Source organism: Engraulis encrasicolus, chromosome 10 (genome assembly GCF_034702125.1).
Source record: "Engraulis encrasicolus isolate BLACKSEA-1 chromosome 10, IST_EnEncr_1.0, whole genome shotgun sequence".
In the NCBI taxonomy this organism is placed as follows: Eukaryota; Metazoa; Chordata; class Actinopteri; order Clupeiformes; family Engraulidae; genus Engraulis; species Engraulis encrasicolus.
In genome coordinates, this window is record NC_085866.1 from 13,536,590 (window position 1) to 13,557,118 (window position 20,529).

General features: G+C 45.6%; 1 protein-coding gene across 2 annotated transcripts in view; it reads right to left on the reverse strand.

Moving 5' to 3' along the window:
* fam120c (family with sequence similarity 120 member C) overlaps positions 1-20,125 on the reverse strand; it is a 29,128-nt gene extending 9,003 nt beyond the window's left edge. The window contains exons 1-13 of one of the 2 annotated variants that reach the window (XM_063208084.1): positions 18,726-20,125; positions 17,873-18,119; positions 16,700-16,782; positions 16,406-16,534; positions 15,927-16,029; positions 14,830-14,903; positions 14,138-14,424; positions 13,126-13,366; positions 7,087-7,258; positions 6,431-6,680; positions 5,281-5,395; positions 3,910-4,119; positions 282-537 (exon numbers count right to left, since the gene is read on the reverse strand). In XM_063208084.1, coding sequence (XP_063064154.1) covers positions 282-537; positions 3,910-4,119; positions 5,281-5,395; positions 6,431-6,680; positions 7,087-7,258; positions 13,126-13,366; positions 14,138-14,424; positions 14,830-14,903; positions 15,927-16,029; positions 16,406-16,534; positions 16,700-16,782; positions 17,873-18,119; positions 18,726-19,235 — 2,677 coding nt within the window. In that variant the 5' untranslated portion in view covers positions 19,236-20,125. Of the gene's footprint in view, positions 1-251; positions 538-3,909; positions 4,120-5,280; positions 5,396-6,430; positions 6,681-7,086; positions 7,259-13,125; positions 13,367-14,137; positions 14,425-14,829; positions 14,904-15,926; positions 16,030-16,405; positions 16,535-16,699; positions 16,783-17,872; positions 18,120-18,725 lie in introns of both variants that reach the window. The other variant, XM_063208083.1, reaches the window with a different exon arrangement.
* Between the last annotated feature and the right edge of the window lie 404 nt (positions 20,126-20,529).

Below are 20,529 nucleotides of genomic sequence, written 5' to 3' on the forward strand. Positions count from 1 at the left end.
TTATCCAAAGTTGATTTAAAAATTCTCACTATTCCCACCCCTCTTCACACACACTCTTCACATGCCAATTTCACCTGGGTCTCTTGTCAGTTGAATTGTCGATTAATTGCGATTAATGTTTTTTAATCGATTAACGCATTGATCGATTAATGTCGATTAATTGATTAATCGTTTGCATCCCTAGTATGTGTGTATGCGTGTATGCCTGTATGTAAGTATGTAATGTACGGACATGTATTTGCAAGACGGACCTTTCAGGGTGAAGTTAGGGCTATGCTGACCTGGGAACGCTCGAGGCCTGTGCTGGTGGTGGTGAGGGTGGTGTGGGTGTGGGTGTGGGTGTGGGGGGTGGGGTGGGGGCATGGCGCCCAGGGGGCGGGGAGGGTACATGGGGTGCATGGGGTAGAAGGGGGGCACCATGGCGGGAGGCAGGAAGGCGGGGTAGGGCAAGGGAGGGGGAGGGGGAGGGGGCCGTGACAGGTTGATGCCCTCCAGAATGGCCTGACGCATCTTCTCCACTCGAGACACCAGCTCCTCCTGGAGAGAGACACCAGACAGGGGGAGGAGAGGGGCACAAGGTTGTTACGATTGATTGTTTACATTTATTGCCATTTCTGCTAGCCTGGTCCTGACCATCCCATGATACTACCATTTCATTTCGTATTTATGGTCTGGCATTTGTTTGCTCTGAAGCGATTGCAGGAAGCAGGAAGTTTGCACTCAGTTATGGTTTGAAATTATTGGACACCTCTCACCCAATCGCCGGCAGTTCCTCAACAACAACATAGCGCAGACCAATGGCTCTGGCGCAGATGTGTACATCATTGTCACGAGCGTGACAAGCCCATGTGGGACGCTTATTCGCCGTTTTCTGCCGTTTCTCCTACTGCTCCAGGCACTCCACAGAGAAGCACGGCCAGACTACCGTAGTGGAGCCAATCCTTTGGCGGAAGTACGTAGGATGGCTCGCGAGGCTACATTTCAGCAGCTATGGCTATATCATGGTCAATACAGATAGCAAAAAAAAACCTTACATCACATTTACAAAACTACAACAACTATAGAAAGTAAGAGATTGAATACGCTTCTTAACATCAATACATTCTAAAAAATTCAAAACCTGTTAAGGTGGGATGAGGGGCAGAGGGAGAGAAGACATGAGGAAACAGACAATGTTAAATTGGATTGGGGAGAAGAAGAGAAGAATCACAGACAGCACACTGGTGTGGACTTCATTTTGCCGTTTGTGAACCTGATGATTTTTTTTTTTAAACAGCAAAATCAAGTCCACCAGTGTGCAGTGATCCTTATCCTATTTTCTGGATTACTTATGACTGCACTTCACCAGCACCTGGAAACTGGCTGTGCGTATAGGAGCTTCATACTTCTAAGTAAATAATGTGGGTTGAGATTTTTATCCTGCAACTCTTTAGACGGTATAAAACCTTCCTGTTGCCACTATAAAGAGAACACTTACAAGAGAACCAATGAACATTAACAGAGCTGGCCATCTTCTGGATCAAGAAGCTCTCGAAAACTTTTCTATATGATCTTACCATTATGTGCAATGCATCAAAACTATGCAGGCTACTTGTAATCACCCCGCCGACCGCTGTTTTAAATGAAGGAATTTGCTGAGGGTGTATAAACTGCACGTCACAGAATATGACCACCAAAGAGGTGGGAGGCGAGAGTCAAGTACTTTACAGTAAAATGTACTTGTAGTGTAACCATAGTCAGGATGTAGCAACTGGATAACTGAACAAAGAGACATCTGAGACATCTGGATTCTGGGTGCAGCCATTCACATTCTGGCAATGTTGATGTACTGCGGACAAGACTAATAGATGCGTAAAACAATAAAATCACTACCTCAAAATGCTCATGGGCCTAAAAACTACCAATAGACCAAATTATCAACTTTTTGAGGACTTTCAAATGGGTTTAAAATGGAAGTCTGCAGCAGAATGCGCCAACAGTAGCCACTCCCCAATCAAACTGCAACATTGGAACATTCAGTTTTAGTTTCGTTAGCTGACTTGAAATGTAATCTGTTAAAATTCTCTTTCATCCAGGTTAAGTTTGTCAAATAGGTCAGTTGTCAGGGCTCCAGACTAACTTTTTGCACTGGTTGCACTGGTGCGCCTAAAACATTTTTTTAGGTGCACCAGCACAAAATTTAGGTGCACCCAAATGTTTTCACCACCCCATACACACACGCACCTCAGCTTTAAAAAATAATAATTAAAAATAATAACAATAGCAATAATAATAGCAATAATAATAATAATAATAATAATAATTATTATTATTCTATTATTGTTGCTATATTTTAAAAGACCTGGAGCCTTTCGTGTGCTATGCTAGTCTTCCAAATGTGCTCTTTATAAAAAAAACATGACCGTAGGCTACCTAACTAACACATCTTGGCTACAAGCAGTTTGGCTGGTAGAAAAGACCAAATTAGTAGCCTTTGTATGTGTTTGACTAGTAAGATCAACATACCAGCCTTTTCTGCAATAAGGCTACGCACACGGCACAAGCACAGAGTTACAATATGAAGATAGATAGGCCTAGATGGATGGATGGATGGATGGATGGATGGATGGATTTTTTTTTAACAAACCCTGCTAAAATGTCATGATTTTTAAAATCATTAGACACAAATTGCCTAGCCTATGTTTACAGTGGAATCTGAGGTGAATTGGGTTTTGTCTATTTCCCCGTTTTTGAGCGCTCTCCCTCTTCATAATGATTGTGGTATCTTAGCAAGCGCTACGAACAGACACGGCAGCACTAGTGCGCTCGCTCGCTCACTCAATCTCTCTCTCTCTCTCCCTCTCTCGTGCTGTCTCGAGGTGCATGTACGATGCCTTGCCGACTGATAGGCAGTATGTAGCATGCCCTAGTCGCTATCAAAAAACTCTCACAGAAGTCCCGACAGACTAGCGCGTCACCTGTTGTTTGGCCAGCTCTGCACGCGGCAGAAACGGGCAATTCCGCACCCGTCTGCATTTTTGTGTGGCAATGTTTGATATCCGCTCAAGCCATTTAGTTTTTCCCCGTGATTGTGACTCTCTCGTGTTTAAAATATCCTCAAGTCATTTTGCTGTTTTTACCGTGATTGTAACCCTCTCGTCCGTTGCAAAACTCGCCTGGTTGAGAACACAAAACTCGCTGGCACATGTGAACTCGGATAGTTGAGCGAAGTCGAACATTCTATTCTGAAACGTCGGGCTGCCTGTGAACGAGGAAGGGGGAGAAAGCTACCGGTAGTTCAGCGGAGTTGAAGGAATGACCGCATGGACACGTTTTGTGTGATGATGGGCCACTACTGTAGAATGTGATTTTATGTCCATTAAAACGGTGGTTTGGTAATTGATTTTGTTCTACTGATGGCTGGTCGCACCGGTGCGCCTAAAAATATTTTTTAGGCGCACCATTGAAAAAAATGGGCGCATATGCGACCAAATTGGTCGCACTCTGGAGCCCTGGTTGTAAACAGGTAGGCTCCAAAAATGTCTGGAGCTCCAAAAAGAAGTCCAGTGATTCTTAACCAGTGATTCTCAGTATGGTCCGTGACAGCTCAGGTGGTCCGCGAGTGGATTTCTACTTTTCCAAGACGAGCTAACAGTAGGCTATATTTGTAACGTAATTACAAAGCTAAACAACATTGACATCTTATTTTCACCACAATAAGACAGGCTTGTAAATGTGAATAAAAAGTGAGTGATCTGCATTGAAATGAGCAGTGTCAAATTAGCACCCCTCAACTGTCAATTCACTTGACAGTTGGTCCCTGAACATTTTTGGGGGGAGAAAGTGGTCCTCAGTCTGAAAAAGTTTGAGAAACACTATTTTAATCTCTTCAACATGGTAGGCTACTGCCAGAGGGTTTGCGTTGCGTACCTGTCCCTCGCACATGTCTAGCAGGGCGGCCCGGTCCCGAGTGGCGCGCGCCAGCTTGCTCTGGAACAGCTTGCCGTCGAAGAAGCCCCAGGGGCAGCAGTGCTCCCAGGGCAGCGGCTGGCCACACACGTCGTTCACAAACAGGGCCGTGTCCACGCCACTCATGAACAGGGAGGCCAGCTGCACACCGCGGTTGTCCACCTTCTCCACCTGAAGTAGACACACAATCGTATTAGGCCTGTAAATGTACAGTGTTGCATTTGTACCGAAACGAACAGACCTGTACCGAAAGGTAGTGACGTGCAACTCTGTTCGTGTATTTACATTATGCTGCCACTACATGCAGTGGCTCATGCAGAACACTGAGAGGAAATGCAAGAAAAAAACAAGTGTAGAGGCTTTTTCTTTGTGAGACCTTGAGAAAGGTACTATTTCTTACACTAAATGAAATCTCAGACCCAAAGCAGCCATTTGAATCCATTTTCCTTTTATATATACTGTACCGAAAATGTACCTAACCGTGACCCCAAAACGGAGGTAGGTACCGAACTGTGATTTTTGTATACAGTTACACCCCTAACATGCACGCACACACCATGTGAGGGAGGGTTGTTTGCTGGTCGACTACCATATTTGGAGAAGTTGAGATTAGAGTCAACATTATAGTCATTACAGATGTAAGAATAACAAACAAAATGAACTTCAGTTTAACATCCAATTGGAAATAGAAATGTCAGAAGTGAATATATATAGAATGTGGAATAAATACAGAAGATATTCATCTAATTATAGATTTAATTCAGTTACATAAAGCTAGTGCAAATAAAGGGGAGTGTTGATGTGCATAAATTTAGATGGCCAATAGTTTGCAGATCTGCAGATTCTACACAAACACGTTCTGGGAGCAAGACAGTAGTGTTGAACAGTAGGACAATGAGGAACGGAGAGCAGAAGCTGTTCTTAACATACTGGGTCAACTGAATCTCATATAATTGCCCTCTTCCTTATTTTTAGCCTTGATGGCAATGTAGCAGTTACCCACGTCTAGGGCTGTGAATCACAGCCTCCATGACGATATGATACGGTATCGATTTCTTAAAGCAGTAATTTGATTATTTTCGATACTTAAGAATTCCCCACAATACGATACGATTCAATCCGATTTTTTCCAATTACATTTCCACTGCTGTTATGTTATGAAGCTAGGGCATTAGACAGGGGCCGGCGATTCGATTATTTTCGATACTTAAGAATGCCCCACGATAAGATACAACTCGATTAAATCGTCGGCCGTAGGATTGATTCATCGAGACATTTCAAAAGCATATTCAGGCCTTAAATGAATGCGTCAGCAGGTGACGCTGGTGTCACCTTGAGCTCCTGCAGCTGGTCAGGCTCGTACAGCTGGTTGGAGACGGCCTGGGCCAAAAAGGCGTCCAGCTCGTGCCTCTGGAGGATCCTCCCACCCGGCCACTGCATCATATACCTGCAGACAGCACACACACATTGGTAACTCTTATTCATAAAGATGAATGTCCACACACTGCTCCCGTGCTGCTTTATTATTTTTTTCAAGTGAGCGCTTTCGAGCAAGTCGCTCTTCATCAGACTGATCATTAAGAGCGACTAGCTCGAAAGCGCTCACTTGAAAAAAAAATTAAAAAGCAACACGGGAGCAGTGTGCGGACGTTCATCTTTGTTTCCATAGTGTTCTGGCCTTTTGTCATGCACCTGCGTCTTGGATGTGTGCACCACTAACCTACTTACTCTTATTCATAGTAATGTGTATTTAAAGGGGCACAATGTAGGATGATGTCGTTTGCACTGTGCCCATGGTATGCCCGTCTCAAATTCTACTACAGTCATGAAAAAAAAAACTTGACAGATTGGCAGATTATTTCCATGGTTCTGGACGCGCCCCAAAAAGCCAGCCCAATCAATAAAGCCTGCATGTCGCCTAGGTTTGGAGCATTTATAATGGAAATCAATGAGGGTGGAATGTAAGGACCGTCCGCCACAGACTTTGAGATTTAGAACTTTACAACTTTTAACCACTGATTACCCATTAAATATTAAATGTATATAATACAAATATTTTATTTGTATTAATTTTTGCTGGAAGTTCCGTATTTTTATAAGGGAGGATCTTCGTCTCTTTCCTCAATAGAGGAGTTGCCTGTGATACCCAGACATTAGAATATCTTAAGGAAGAAGGACTGCAAGTGAGAGTGGCAGGAGGAGGAGGAGGAGACAAAAGGTTCAGTTGAACAAGATAAAAAGATGACAGATAGCAAGTAATATGAACAGATTGAAGAGAAGAGAGAAAGGTCTGCGCCTGGGCTGGATTATCCATAAGGGCCAGCGGCACAGTGCCCAGGGGCAGTAACCATTTTTGACCAGTGAAGGGGCACCACAAGACACAAACTTAAAAAAGATATTTATAAAAGGGGGCACCAGTGGGGTTACAGTGCCCGGGGGCACCACATTGTCTTAATACGGTCCTGGGTCTGCATTTGCTCACCTGAGCACGCAGCACATGAGCAGCAGGTGTGAGGGCACGAGCGCGGGGTTGAGCAGGGCGGGGCAGTCGGAGCGCATGCAGGCCAGGAAGGCGCGCGTGCGGCGGCTGCGGTCCTCGGAGGCCCGGCCCAGCCACAGGCGCCGCAGGTTAGGGCAGGTCCACTCCCGGAAGCACAGCGCCGGGACCAGCTCTGGGGTCAAGGCCGACTTGGCTTTGCTGGCGCACCACTCCTTCACGATCACCGGGGGCACTGTGGAGCGCAGCGGAAGGGCAGAGGCAGAAGGGAGGAGGTGGTGAATACAGGAGAGAAAGTGAACCGTTTAAAAAAAACAACACCTTAAAGGTCTGGAGATCAGGTTTCCGCATGTGGTTAACAGCTCCCTTTGGCCTTCTGTTCCCTTCCTGATGTTATCTTCCACCGGGGGCCAGTCATTCAGGCCAGCCTTGCACCTAATCTTTTGCTCAGCCACTGTAGCGATAGCAACCTTGACTGCCTTACAATGCCTCTTTGGTTTTTCTGTTTACTAATGATTTAGATAAAATTAAAAAGAATAGAGGTAAATCAAATTATTCCACCCATCTTCTATCCCAAACCAATTGATCACTCATCCATGGAGCCCACATCTCCCCATGTTATACCCCCCTGCTGTGCTCACCTTCCACGGGGGCACGCTTGCGCATGGCCAGCCTCTCGGCCCGGCGCTGGGTCTCAGCCAGGCTGAACAGAACCCCGTAGGCGTACTGCCGCGCCGAACGGAACAGCAGCGAGGCGGGGGGCAGGTCGGGGTTGCACTCGTCCTCAATACACACTGGCATCTTCATCTCCCCCTGGGAATGGAGAGAGAGAGAGAGAGAGAGAGAGAGAGAGAGAGAGAGAGAGAGAGAGAGAGAGAGAGAGAGAGAGAGAGAGAGAGAGAGAGAGAGAGAAGCGGGGTGGGAGGGGAAGATGGGGAAATGAAACAGAATAAGATGAATGAGGAAAAATTACACCAAGAAACGTGTGGAGAGACACAATAGAAGGCATATTGGGAATATAATCAAAATGAATGAGACATCATACAGCAGTAACACCCAAAATTGTCAAAAGGCAAAAGTGGTTGTCTGTTTGTCTCTCGTCAAAAACAAATGATTATGCTCTGACTGACAACGCAGTTTGTTGAGAACGCATGCATTGTAGAACGTCATCTGCCCAATGCATTTTAAACATCTATTTATATCTGACCAGGATATACAACTCCTTTCCAAAAAATGTGAATATCATGGAAAAGTTCATGCATCTCCATATTAATTCCATCAAAAATCCATCACTAATCAGTCATTAATTTTCTGTAACTGGCAATTTTCACCATGAATAGTTTAAAATGTGAGTCATGAATCTATAATCTACGAACGCTTAACTTTTTTCATGAAATGTAAATGAATACACTTTCCCAAAATATAAAAGGAGCTGTATGCCATTCCAGTTCCATGGCACTCTCTCCGAATTCTCTCACCAAATTCTTGAAATTCCAAGACAGCAGTGTAACAACAGTGTAATGAGATAAGAGACCAAACCGTGCAATGACTAGACAAGGCATTCTCATGCTTTTAACTTCATAAAAGACCAGACAGTCAGAGTGTAACGAGGCCTCCTGACAAAGCTGGTTAATGCTCACAACAGGGGGGGTTGAGGCAGGGCTGGACTGGGATAGAAATAGGGCCTGGGCACTTTTGGCTTAAAGGGGCCTCTCAAATTAGCAGCGCAGAACTGGTGGGCCAGTGGGACCGGTGGGCCCTGCACCCTCGTGGGCCCCTATTTCCAGAATTCTTTCAGATTTTTTTTTTACATGTCTGAAAATGGGGGCCCACGAGGGTGCGGGGCCCACCGGGAAATGCCCAGTATGCCAGAGGACCAGTCCAACCCTGAGTTGAGGGGGGGCAGTCAGGAGCAGAATGCAGAGAAAGAGGACTGGGGCCGAGACGAGGCGGGACAGACAGACAGAGGGCTGGAATAACACGCTGGAATGCTCTGCAGTCAGTGTCGGATCTTTTTTGAGCTCCTGCCAGCTACCATTATATTAAGAGGACACTAGGAACCTTCCCATGCTGACCAACAAGTAGGCCAAAGTAGAGCATGTCATCTTTTTTGCTGCAGCTTTGAGACATGTCCTCTCTCCTATGTCCCGTCTCAACATACACATCCCACTACTGCACACAAACAGAGGTCTCCCCCCGCCTTCCTACTGCACGTACACAACGTGATCTTAAATCAACCTGCTGGAGTAGGCGTCTCTGGCCCAGGGTGTACTGTTGGTTGCCCGGGCAACGCTACAAATGAAGTAGGCAGGCAGCTCTCCCGGAGCGCAGCGCGACGCCTCCTCCTCCCTGAGCCGACCTCGTTGCTATTGGTGGGCACTCCCCGAAGGGAGTCGTCCTCGTCTGTCTGCCCGTGCCACTCTACCGCTCACATAAAGCAAAACTCTTCTTTGTGTTCCCAAGTGCTACCCACTCAACAGCTGTCACTGGGCGCTGGCCTCTTGTCACTGTACTTGCACAAATTTGCATTGAAGATGAACATCAGCTCTGAAAAAACAACACCGCCTTTCACCCAACACTGACAGAAGTCATTGGCCTCTCGAAAACCTTTCAAGAGGTGACTGGTCACAAGACAATAGCCCATCGAACAAAGCCAACAGGAGTCATTGACACACCACTACAATTCCTTCGCCATGCCTCATTAATCATGCCGTTTACGGTATGATGATCAAGTTTTGGTAGAAGAAGCAGAAGTATTTCAATGTCACCATACAAGTGCAGTGAGATGACATTTGGAAACAGCCCACAGATGCAAGGAAGCAGCTCAAAAGTGAATATGCAAGTTAAGATATAACTTGATATACTGATGTGACGATATAAGATTAAGATATAACTTGATATACTGATGTGACAATATAAGATTAAGATATAACTTGATATATTGATGTGACAATATAAGATTAAGATAGGTAACTAAAAAGGTACAGGAATGCAGAGTCTAAGGTAACAATAATCACAGTCCCATCTATAGTCCAAACTGCTATAGACTTGCACACAGCCCAGCAGCACATTAATACAGGTTTCAAGTGTTCACTGATTTAGGTGACAGAGCAGTAGAGGTGTAGTGTAGTTAGTTACACAGACCAATTGCACTGGGTCCTACTTGACAGTTTATGCACAACATGAGTCAAGTCACCTTAACTTATTTAGTTTAGTTTCATTACTAGTGTGGCACTGATCCAAAATATAATGAACGGTGAATAGAATCCTTTTCACGATCACCAAATCTCAACATAGATTTCTAGGTCTGGCTTGGTAATCTCAGATCAAGAACCCCACATCAAATAACTAATCTGCGAAAAAAAAAAGTTCATTCATCTCATTAATTCATTCCTGCTCAGCTATAGCAATGGCCGTTACGGCTGGTCTGGGCTTTTAGAGTACAGGATTGGGTTACCATGGAATCCCAAGAGTAAAAGTCCTGCGTGTACATGCTCTACAAAATGGTTACCGGCTGAACACTTAAAAAAACGCATTACAACCTGATTGAATAAGAGGATTTGAAGCAAATATTTGGTATGGTAATGTGCGTGTCACCTAGGTGTGGATGTGATCGATCTGTGGGTACATGAGTCTAGGGCAGTGGCAAGGAAGAGGTGGTGGTGGTGGTGGTGGGGTGTATGGTGTGACCAGAGGTTGCGCTAGACTTTTTCACAGTCCGTCATTTTGACGGACAGCGTCGAAAAAAATCCGTCATCGCCAATTTTTGTAATTCTCCATCTCTTTTCTCAATGTGGGGGGTCGCGACCCTGCACCGGGAACAACACATGCGCAATTGCGGCCAATTGACAGGAAACCGCTGTGAATACACCCCCTTTCACTCGACATTCATTCTCCAACTTTGAGGATGGAGTCAATTTTGCTGTCCACTTTCTCTCTCTGCCCCCCTCGTTGCACTAAAGCTGCAGATATCTCTCATGACGCGCGTCTGATTCAGTGTTCAGCGCTATGGTCACCACAAGCACTTTTTTAAAAGACGCGTGCAGGGCTTTATCCAACAGCTGTCAGTCACTCGTTTTGCTCTGATTAATACACCGATTGTAATACAAAGGCGCAGTGTTAAATGGGTTACATGCACGATGGAAAGGAACGCCGTCTTGAAGCAGAAAGGTTTAGCCCAGGCAAGTCGACAAAGGCACTGAAGCCTACAACAGGAAGACGACCAGATTTCGCAAAACTTTGTTGAAAAATGTCAGCGACGGTAAAGGGAGCCTCACTATACGTAGCCCCATCGGCTTATATGCTGGCTCTGGGAGCGCGGTAAAGTTGTCTGAATAAAAAATATATTGCCTATACTATGGGTGAACCAGCTATCGAAATGAGAGAAGGTTAGCCGTTTCAGGCAACGTTTGCCAAGTTGTAAGTTGCGTTGCCTGGTAATATTTAGGCTCTTGAATATCCGTCGTTTTTATTAGTTAATGTCCTGAAGCCGTTTTAGACCTGCGTTGCCTTTGAGTGAAGGTTCTGGCTAGCTTCGCATATTCGTTTATGTTTCAAGCGAGGAGTTATGAACTATGAAGGGCGATAGAGGGACAACTTCGTCATTGGCAGAAAATCAGATAGTCTGTAAATGTAGTAGGCCTAGGTCTACTACACATAGTTCTGAATCTTAAAGTCGAAGTCACACGTGTATGGTGGCAACGTCTTAGTTATTTTAATTCATTATTTGGAACAAGTGGAGAGGCGCGCGCTCTGCTTCAGCCAGCCGCACAGCCCAGCTGCGGCGCATGGTATGACAAGCAGGGAGAGAGGGAGAAAGGCAAATGATAGCATGAAATTATCTGCGCTGATAACTATGCCTAATTGATATGCATATTTGCTCTACTCGATAGAGGCACAGGCCTACTTAAACTTATTATTTATCTGTCATCACCCTGATATGAATATTGATCCGTCAAAATGACGGACAGGCTTCAGATTTGTCCGTCATCCTTCAAAAAAATCTGTCAAAGACGGACATTTGTCGGTTAACGCGACCCCTGGGTGTGACGTGCTGTCTGCAGTGGTGGCGGTGGTGGTGTGGTGTAGTATGGTATGGTGTGTGGTGGCATGTGGTGTGGTGTGTGGTGTGTGTGGGCTACCTTAAGCCGGGCATACACTGTGCGATATTTTCAGTCGTGGGTCTTAAGCTTCTGCTCACACCGCACGATGGAATTTCACTGTTTATAAGTTCACAACTCACGACTCACGTCCTCACACTACACGAGCCGACAGTCGGATGCGAGCGAAATGTTTCCACCGTACAACGCGACAGGCATGTTTCCCCGGTCTGCAGAGGAGGGAACATGCGCACCTGAGGTGGAGATGAGGTCGCGCTCAACAGCGAATCGCACGGCCCTATTGATTTGTGCATGTGAAGTGTCAAATCGGGTCGTAGCACTGCTTTAACTGTGCGATTTACGCACGAGCCACGACCAGAATTTCAAACCGTTTTGATTTTCTTGCGACCCTGCGATTGCACAATCGTGAGGCAAAATCGCTTGTCGTTACCCCATGTACACTGCACGATGCGAGACTCACGATTGACCTGCGATTGAGCAAGAAATCGGCCCGACTCTCAAAAAGTCGTGCGAGTGCCAAATCGGGGCAAAATCGGGGCAAAAGTCGCACAGTGTAAGCCCAGCTTTAGTCAGAATGTGGTAGATCTGTGGGTACATGAGTGTGCGGTTTGATGTGGTGTGTAGTGTGTACTAGTATGGTATGGTGTGTATTGTAGTGTAGTGGTGGTGTGTATGTAGTGTAGTGTAGTGGTGTGTAGTGTAGTGTAGTGTAGTGGTGTGTAGTGTAGTGTAGTGTAGTGGTGTGTATTGTAGTGTAGTGGTGTGTAGTGTAGTGTAGTGTAGTGGTGTGTATTGTAGTGTAGTGTAGTGGTGTGTATTGTAGTGTAGTGTAGTGGTGTGTATTGTAGTGTAGTGGTGGTGTGTAGTGTAGTGGTGGTGTGTATTGTAGTGGTGGTGTGTATTGTAGTGGTGGTGTGTATTGTAGTGTAGTGGTGGTGTGTATTGTAGTGTATTGTAGTGTAGTCTAGTGGTGGTGTGTAGTGTAGTGTAGTGGTATGTATTGTATTGTATTGTAGTGTAGTGTAGTGTAGTGTAGTGTAGTGTAGTGGTGGTGTGTATTGAAGTGTAGTGTAGTGTGGTGTGTATTGTAGTGTAGTGTGGTGTGTATTGTAGTGTAGTGTGGTGTGTATTGTAGTGTAGTGTGGTGTGTATTGTAGTGTAGTGTGGTGTGGTGGTGTGTAGTGGAGTGTAGTGTGGTGTGTATTGTATTGTAGTGTAGTGTACCGGTGTGAGTGTGCTACCTTGGTCAGGATGTGGTAGATCTGTGGGTACACATGAGTGTGTAGTATGGTGGCGTGTGTTGTATTGTAGTGTAGTGTGTATTGTAGTGTAGTGTACCGGTGTGGTGTGCTACCTTGGTCAGTGGGGTGTATTGTAGTATAGAGTGATAGCGTAGTGATGCTGAGTATTGTAGTGTGGTGTGGTGTGGTGTGGCGTGCTACCTTGGTCAGGATGTGGTAGATCTGTGGGTACATGAGTGGAGAGTGGTCTGGTGGTGTGTGTTGTATTGTAGTGGTGGTGTGTTTTGTAGTATGGTATGGTGTGGTGTGTGTGGGCTACCTTGGTCAGGATGTGGTAGATCTGTGGGTACATGAGGCCGCGGCGGTGGCGGTGCTCGGCCACCCTCAGCACCTCGGCGCTGACCTGCGGCAGGGGCGGCGTGGTGATGTCCATGTGACTGCGCGTCGCCATGGAGAGCAGCGAGGGGATGGAGGGCCCGCCCCCGTTGCCATGGTGGTCGCCAGAGGCCCCGCCCACCCGGCCAGAGGACTCCTCCCACCTGGAGCCTTTGTCCAGATGACTGGAGATGTGGGGGGGAGAAGGAATTTGAAGGAAGAAAGAATTTTATTTGATGAACATAGAAACACTACGAAAGAGTAGTGGAAAGTGCAAAGGTGACAGGCTGTAAATAAAACTAACTTGCAGACACCAGTCTAGTTGGGGTGGATGCAGGGGTGCACTCTCACTTTCAGAACTTTTACACCACTAATCCATGACCTTTAACTTCCACAAAAACAAGCAGTATTTACCAAACTTGTATTATGGTATGTCCTGACATTTGCTCTAAAGCATGGTCTTTCCCAACACACTGATCTTGCTATATAGAACACAGGTTAAAAAAAAACAATTTTGTTCCAATGTCTGTCTACTCTGTTCATACTCGTTTCTCAACGGGGGCGGTACAGCCCCCCAGGGGGCATTGGGGAGCTCTAGAGGGGCATTGAGAAGGATACAATTGAAAGGGGGCTGTGCTTAGTTGCCATTGAGGGACATTAGTCCATTAAAAATGTTATACTAAGGGGGCGTTGTCAGGTTTATGATGAGGTCAAGGGGGCGTTGGGAGGCTTGTGATGAGGCCAAGGGGGCGTTTGTTCATAAAAGGTTGAGAACCACTGCTCTAGAACCAGCCTAGCAGATCACATGCCTCCGATGAGCTTGGATGAACATTGAGAGCAGACTAGACTAGTGGGTGACAGAGCTGGCAAACGTGCTAAGAGGAGGACTGCTGCAATAAATAACCCATCAACAGCGTGTCAAAACCTCAAGGTGCTGACAGTCCTGGCAGACTCACTTTGTGCTGGTGTCGTTTTGCTCCTCCCCGTCCGAGGAGGACGAGGGAGAGGGGGAGTTGCCCGACGGAGCAGCCGTGTGGTGATTGGGCAGTCTGCTGCCACCTTGAGTGGAATCATAAGGAGCCGACCAATCGGAAAAGCCCATTTTCCCCACGAGCGAATCGTTACAGTCTGGTAAAGGAGGAGGCGGGTTGGGGAATAGCAGGGCGGGTCCGGGACCAGAACCAGGTCCGTAGGGCGCCCCGGGATAAGGCACCTTGACACCCGACATCTGAGGTGGGCCGAACTAGGACAGCACACACACACAAACCACACAGGAATACATGTGGTTAGCCCATTACATTTGAGTGCTGGAAAACATACCAAGTAAAGCTATTTGATAAAGCATCAGGGTTAACGGTTTTAACTAAAAATTCAAGTATAATGTCACGTGCATTTAAGATTTAAGAAAAAAATCAGTTCAGTTCATTATTTGGGATTTATGTACAGTTAAATAATACACGTTTCCATTTAATGCACTGTACTTGAGTCCGCCTCAGGCTAACACCAATTAAAGCAATACTTATAATACGTAATACATACTAAACTATAAGGGTAAAGCAAAAACAAATCCCTCGTCTTGACAATGACTCCTCTAATGCAATATGACTGTGGATAAGAGCAGACAGGAGCAGACAGCATGGAGACTCACCGGGGCTTTTCCAGGCGGCATGCTCCCCATGGGCCCTGGAGGCCCACCAAACTGACCGGGTCCGAAGCCTGGGACTGGGCCGCCATACACACACACACAGAGACACACACACACACACACACACACACACACACACACACACACACACACACACACACACACACACACAGAGACACACACACACACACACACACACACACACGGCCAGCAGGAAGGAGGTGAGAGCCAGGAACAGACGGACCAGAGTGGGAGGGTGTGAGGAGGGTGAGAGAACAGGGGAGAGGGAGAGAGCAAGAGCAAGAGGAAGAAACAGAGAGAGAGAGAGAGAGAGAGAGAGAGAGAGAGAGAGAGAGAGAGAGAGAGAGAGAGAGAGAGAGAGAGAGCAAGAGAATGGCCATCAGAAACAGTGCAGACAGGAAAGTTTCACAAATCAAGGACAAACTGCCTGCTTCGATAGAAAATGTTATTTTTCTCTCCAACTGGATACACCAATTATGCGCCGTGAAACGACCTTGGACTAATGTAGTATAAAGTCGGCAACTGAAAAACAATTAGCCTCTTTCACCGTCAAGTCAGAGCAAGTTCCATTTTTGAAGGGAAGCCGGAAAAATGACAACCGGTTCCCATGCACAACAGTAGGGTGTGAGTTTACATCTATGCCACCAGATGCTCTTTTTTTCAAATGCATTGAATCTTTGAAATGCATCTTTACCTTTAATTCACTTTAACACTCAGGGTACTCTGTAATTTAACTGCTGTCCAATGACTGCTGGGACAGTTTCTGTTTATCGATATGTCTACTCAAATTTATATTTACTGTATGTGCCTTGCTGTTGTGCGTATTGTGGCCTGTATGTATTTGATGTTGGGGATATGCCACGAAAAATTCCCATCGACTACGTCGACATGGCAATAAACTTCTTGAACTTGAGGATAATTGACAGTCTGATATCACATGAAAACGGATAATTGTATTCATATATTCTTCTTACAAAAAAATAACCAAGTAATGGAACTCTCCCATCATCAACAAGCACGTCTGTATGCTGATGACACTGTTGACAGAGTGAGTTAAAGTATTCTGGCAAAATACTCACAAGGGTAAGGAGAGGGTCCCATAGAAGGAGGTCGGGGCTTACTGGCCATTGAGAAGTACTCCACTGCCTTCTTAAATCTCTCAATCTTATCCTCTGTTCGAGACTGCAATCAAAGAAAGAAGGGGCACTGTGCTTAGCGACTACATACACCTATATGTAGGAAATGGTACTTGGAGTGCGTTGCAATATGCGACCTTGCCTCCTCCACTTGCGCTTGTCTCCTCGTCCCGCCTCCTGGCCCCTCCTCCGTGGAGAAAACGATAAAGTTTCCCAGCTGTCAGCCTAGCCACAACAACTTTTGAGGGACTGTTTTTCATTCACCATCCCAATTGCTAATGAGAAAAAGACTCTACAATTGAGATGACATATTACTTCCTGGTACGAGGAGAAAAGCAAGTGGAGGAGGCAAGGTCGAATATTGCAACGCACTCTTGGTACAAGGAGGAGGTGGAGAAGTAGATTGATGTAGTGGTACCTACCTGGGATTGTTTGAACACGTCCCTGGCCACCGAGTCCAGGTTGCCGAGGTCCTTGATGGAAGCTACATATTCAGACACAGCCTTAATCACAACTTCACAAGGCGGCAGCACCAACTGGTGGGCCCTTACCTGCAGGAGAGGGGGAAGAGAGATTTGGCATTACAACTCCGAATATAGGTGAGAAAATGCTGAGGTAGGGAAAATGAATGAATGTCTGGATAAATGTTAGAAAATCACATCGTCGTGGCGTTAAAGGGGGTGTGTGGTTGAGAAGATGCGTGTAAGTTAAAACACCTTGAGGGAGGCAAGAGGGTGTTCTGGGCCCAATAGACTCCAATGAAAGGCAGCTAAGTCCTCATCTGGCAAAATATGGTTACCTGAAAAAAATAATGAATAAAGAAAACAGTTACACACAGTCGTACAAGCAAATAAACCATGATCCTGCTTAATCAACACCCACTAATCAAATGCATTATTCATTTATTTCAAAACCATGCATTCAATGCCTTTATCAACAGGTTAGTGTCTTCACATTGGCCGTCACACAGTGCCCTGCAACTCTTAGCAACAGATTGAGATTAGGGCTGGGCGATATGGAAAAAAAACTATATCACAATATGGATTACTTTATATCACTATAACGATATATATTATGATATAGCACAATTACATACGTTTTCAGTTATTCTCTTTATTTGCTCTTTATTTTTTCATGTCGCAAAACAACCTTTCTTTAAAATGTATCTTTTTATTGTTATTTTTACAGTTACATGAACGTATAGTGTGTATTGAGACAACATGAAATGTAATTAAATGATATTCAATTGTATACAACTGATAAAATGACTATCATGATATAAACGATATAGGAGAAAGGTCACGATATTTACTTTTATATCACGATAACGATATATATCGTCATATTGCCCAGCCCTAATTGAGATACTAATTGAATTTCAATATGGAAATCAGACCACTCTGCGGCACTAAAGCACATGTCGTGAAGACTGAATGCAGAGTGAAACCAGACGCACTATGCACTGTGCATATGTATTAGACACAAAGGGTTTGAGTTGTAGCATCATTTCCAACTTCAGAAACTAAGAACGGACTATAATGAGTACTCAAGACAGATAGCCCAGTCACTAAGTAAAGTCACTCCTGATAGAAGGAAACGGTGACAGGCTTTTTTGTTGTTGTTTTTGTTTATTGTAAGATATTTTTTGATCTTTTTGACTTTATTTATGAGTGAATATGGTGACAGGAAGCGAGTGGGGAGAGAGAGAGACGGGCAAGGGCCGGCATAGGACCCGGGCTGGGAATCGAACCCAGGTCGGCCGCATAATAGACGAGTACCCTAACGTTAGGTCAAGACAGGGCGTGGCAGGATTTTTGACACCTCTCCATTCATTCATTCATTCATTCATTCATTCATTCATTCATTCATTCACCCATCCAGTGACGTACCGAGCAGAGCAGCAAACATTGGCAGGTGCTGTGTCTTGAGGCCGAGCTGGCGTGCAGCCTCTGACAGCAGGTACTGGTGAGTGGTCAGGTTCTTGCCGTTCCAGGAGAGCTTGAGCGCGTGCGAGCTGAAGTAGGCTGGGACGTTGCATAGGGCGAACTCGGAGTCCTGTGCAATCAGGCCGTGGAAACCGTAGTCCCTGTAAAGAGACAGCACCTCCTGGTGGTGGTCCTCCAAAGTCTGCACCACCTACAGGGAGAGAGGGAGGCAGAGAGGGAGGGAGGTATGAACGCAAAGGCATACAGTAGTGCAGTTAGAATGAGACAGACTCGCTTTCTTAGTAGAAACACTGAAAAGAGCATGAGAAAAATAGCGGTCCTAAGACTTGACTGTTTTCACTTTGCAGTCAAAAGACATCAGAGCTGCAGAAGTTTAGTCAGGTGCCAAATGTCAAAGAAATGGCTTACTTGCACAATATAAATATCTCCACTGTTGCTTACTTTATGTTATAACACATTAATCCAAATATTATTTTTGCAACTTGGATGACAAGTATGCGACATAAGAAATGGTTTATTATAATGCATTGTTTTTATTTTATTTTAGACTCTTCAATGATTAGCATCAACTTCTCCCCTCACATTGTAACCAACTATTTTCAGTACTAAATAATTCCACTCTGAAATTCCATATTACGAGTGGATTTGTGTGTGGTGAGAATGTGCAATCCTATGCAAGTTTTTAATATCATGCAAGAAAACAGCAATCGAGTAAATGCATTGCACATACAGTCGATTTTGCAAACGCACACTTAGCAAACTCGTGTCGTGGAGCATATGGCCAAGATGGACTTACCCGCACACGGAAGCGGAACATGGCAAGGCGGACACAGTGGCTAAGGCAAGCCGGGGGCAGGAACCAGGCCCGCGGAGGCGGCGTGGCCTTGCTGCCGACGTGGTTGACAATGAGCTGCGCAGTTTGCCGCTGCCCCTGCGACCGCCGCGCCCACTCGGGCCAGCGATCTTTGCCGAGTGTGCCGTTGAAAATCACTACCAGCTCCAGGCCTCCCTGATACAAACAGGCCTGCGAGAGAGCCGCCAGATAACCGAGCATCGCGTTCCACTCCCCTCCACATACCCAATCTGTCTGATAGCCGCCATACAGACGTTGTAGGCCAGAGTCGGCATCCACCAGGATCCGAGCTGGCGGTGGTGGTGGAGGCAGAGAGCTTGGGTGATGGGGATGGTGGTGATGGTGATGAGGGGGCTGTCGGGCTGCTGTTCTGGCGAGTTTTAGGAGGTCTACAGGGACAGCTGCACCTGGACAACGCTTCTCGAGATACTCCTGGAAACCTTGAATTCCCATTGCAATGTGTACTTTATTTCTGTGCAAGCGATCAAATGTAGGATCGTGCAAAGTGAAGAGGGAGTTGCAGTAACCGACGTAGTAATGCCTGCCTTCTGTAAATGAAGAATGCCTTTACGACGACCTGCAAGTTGTCATAAATCCCGACAGCCAGTTACACGATGGCCAGTACCTTGTCAACCACTGCTGAACAACTGCAATTTATCAAATTTGGTCATAAGAGTGCAATGGTGTGTCCATTCCTTTGCGATATATTTTGGTGGCCTGCCAGAACGACTACAGCACAACTACCAGATTAACTTGTTCGATCAATTACAGAGTTGCTGACTGAACATATACAAACTTGCACGACAGTGTTACAATAACAAGTAACGGCGCGCAATGTAGCTTCAGTTATGATTTCAACAATGTCTCAAACACCACAAATATAATCCCACTTGCTAGCAAACTGGCTAGACATTTGAAATGCAATTTCCACGCATTTGTTCCCAAACATAGCTAAGTCGTGCAAGACGGCATGACAATTTTGATCTTAAATAAAACCAGTTGACCATTTGTTTATCGATAAAAGTATGTTGAACGCAGACTAGCCGACGGTAAGGTTAGTTAAATGCCTTCAGCTAGTAACAAACTAGCTAGCTAACTTAGCTGGTTAGCTAGCTAAGGTCCCGGCGTGATTGACGCGTCAACTAGCTTGCTGGCAAAGACAGATTGGGGGCAGACGCGATGCGGAATGAGATGGGTGGTTAACAAAAAATAAAGTAAAATAACTAAAATAAAATAAAACAAAAACCCCAACTGTGTCTCCCTCGCTCTCTTTCTCACTCACGACTTCATGTTGAGGAGAGGAACATACTTTCAAGCGATGTCGGCCATCTTGCGACTTCCTCGCGGACTAACTAAAAGTGGGAGGAGGTATCAAGAGGTGGGGAGTAGGCGGAGTGAAGACCTGGGATTTGGGAGTTGTATTTCTCATTCCAATCTTTTTCATGTAGGGATGTGGTACGAGTTGTTTTATGGGAAACTTCAACTACCAAGGTCATTATCAATCCAACGGCTCAGTAGAAATGCTTAAACCTAAGGCATTTTGATAAGGCCTGAAAAATCATTAAACCTCAGTTTGAATAGCCCATTATTTCAGAGAAAGTATGTTCCCAATATCTGTTAGTGGCAGTGCGTGACCAATCAACAGGACACAACCTGAAGGCTGTACAGGGGTTAAAATGAATTGCATGCATGTATAAAACGTATGAATTTCACCACACCCAAAACACTTTAAGGCAACAGTTTATTA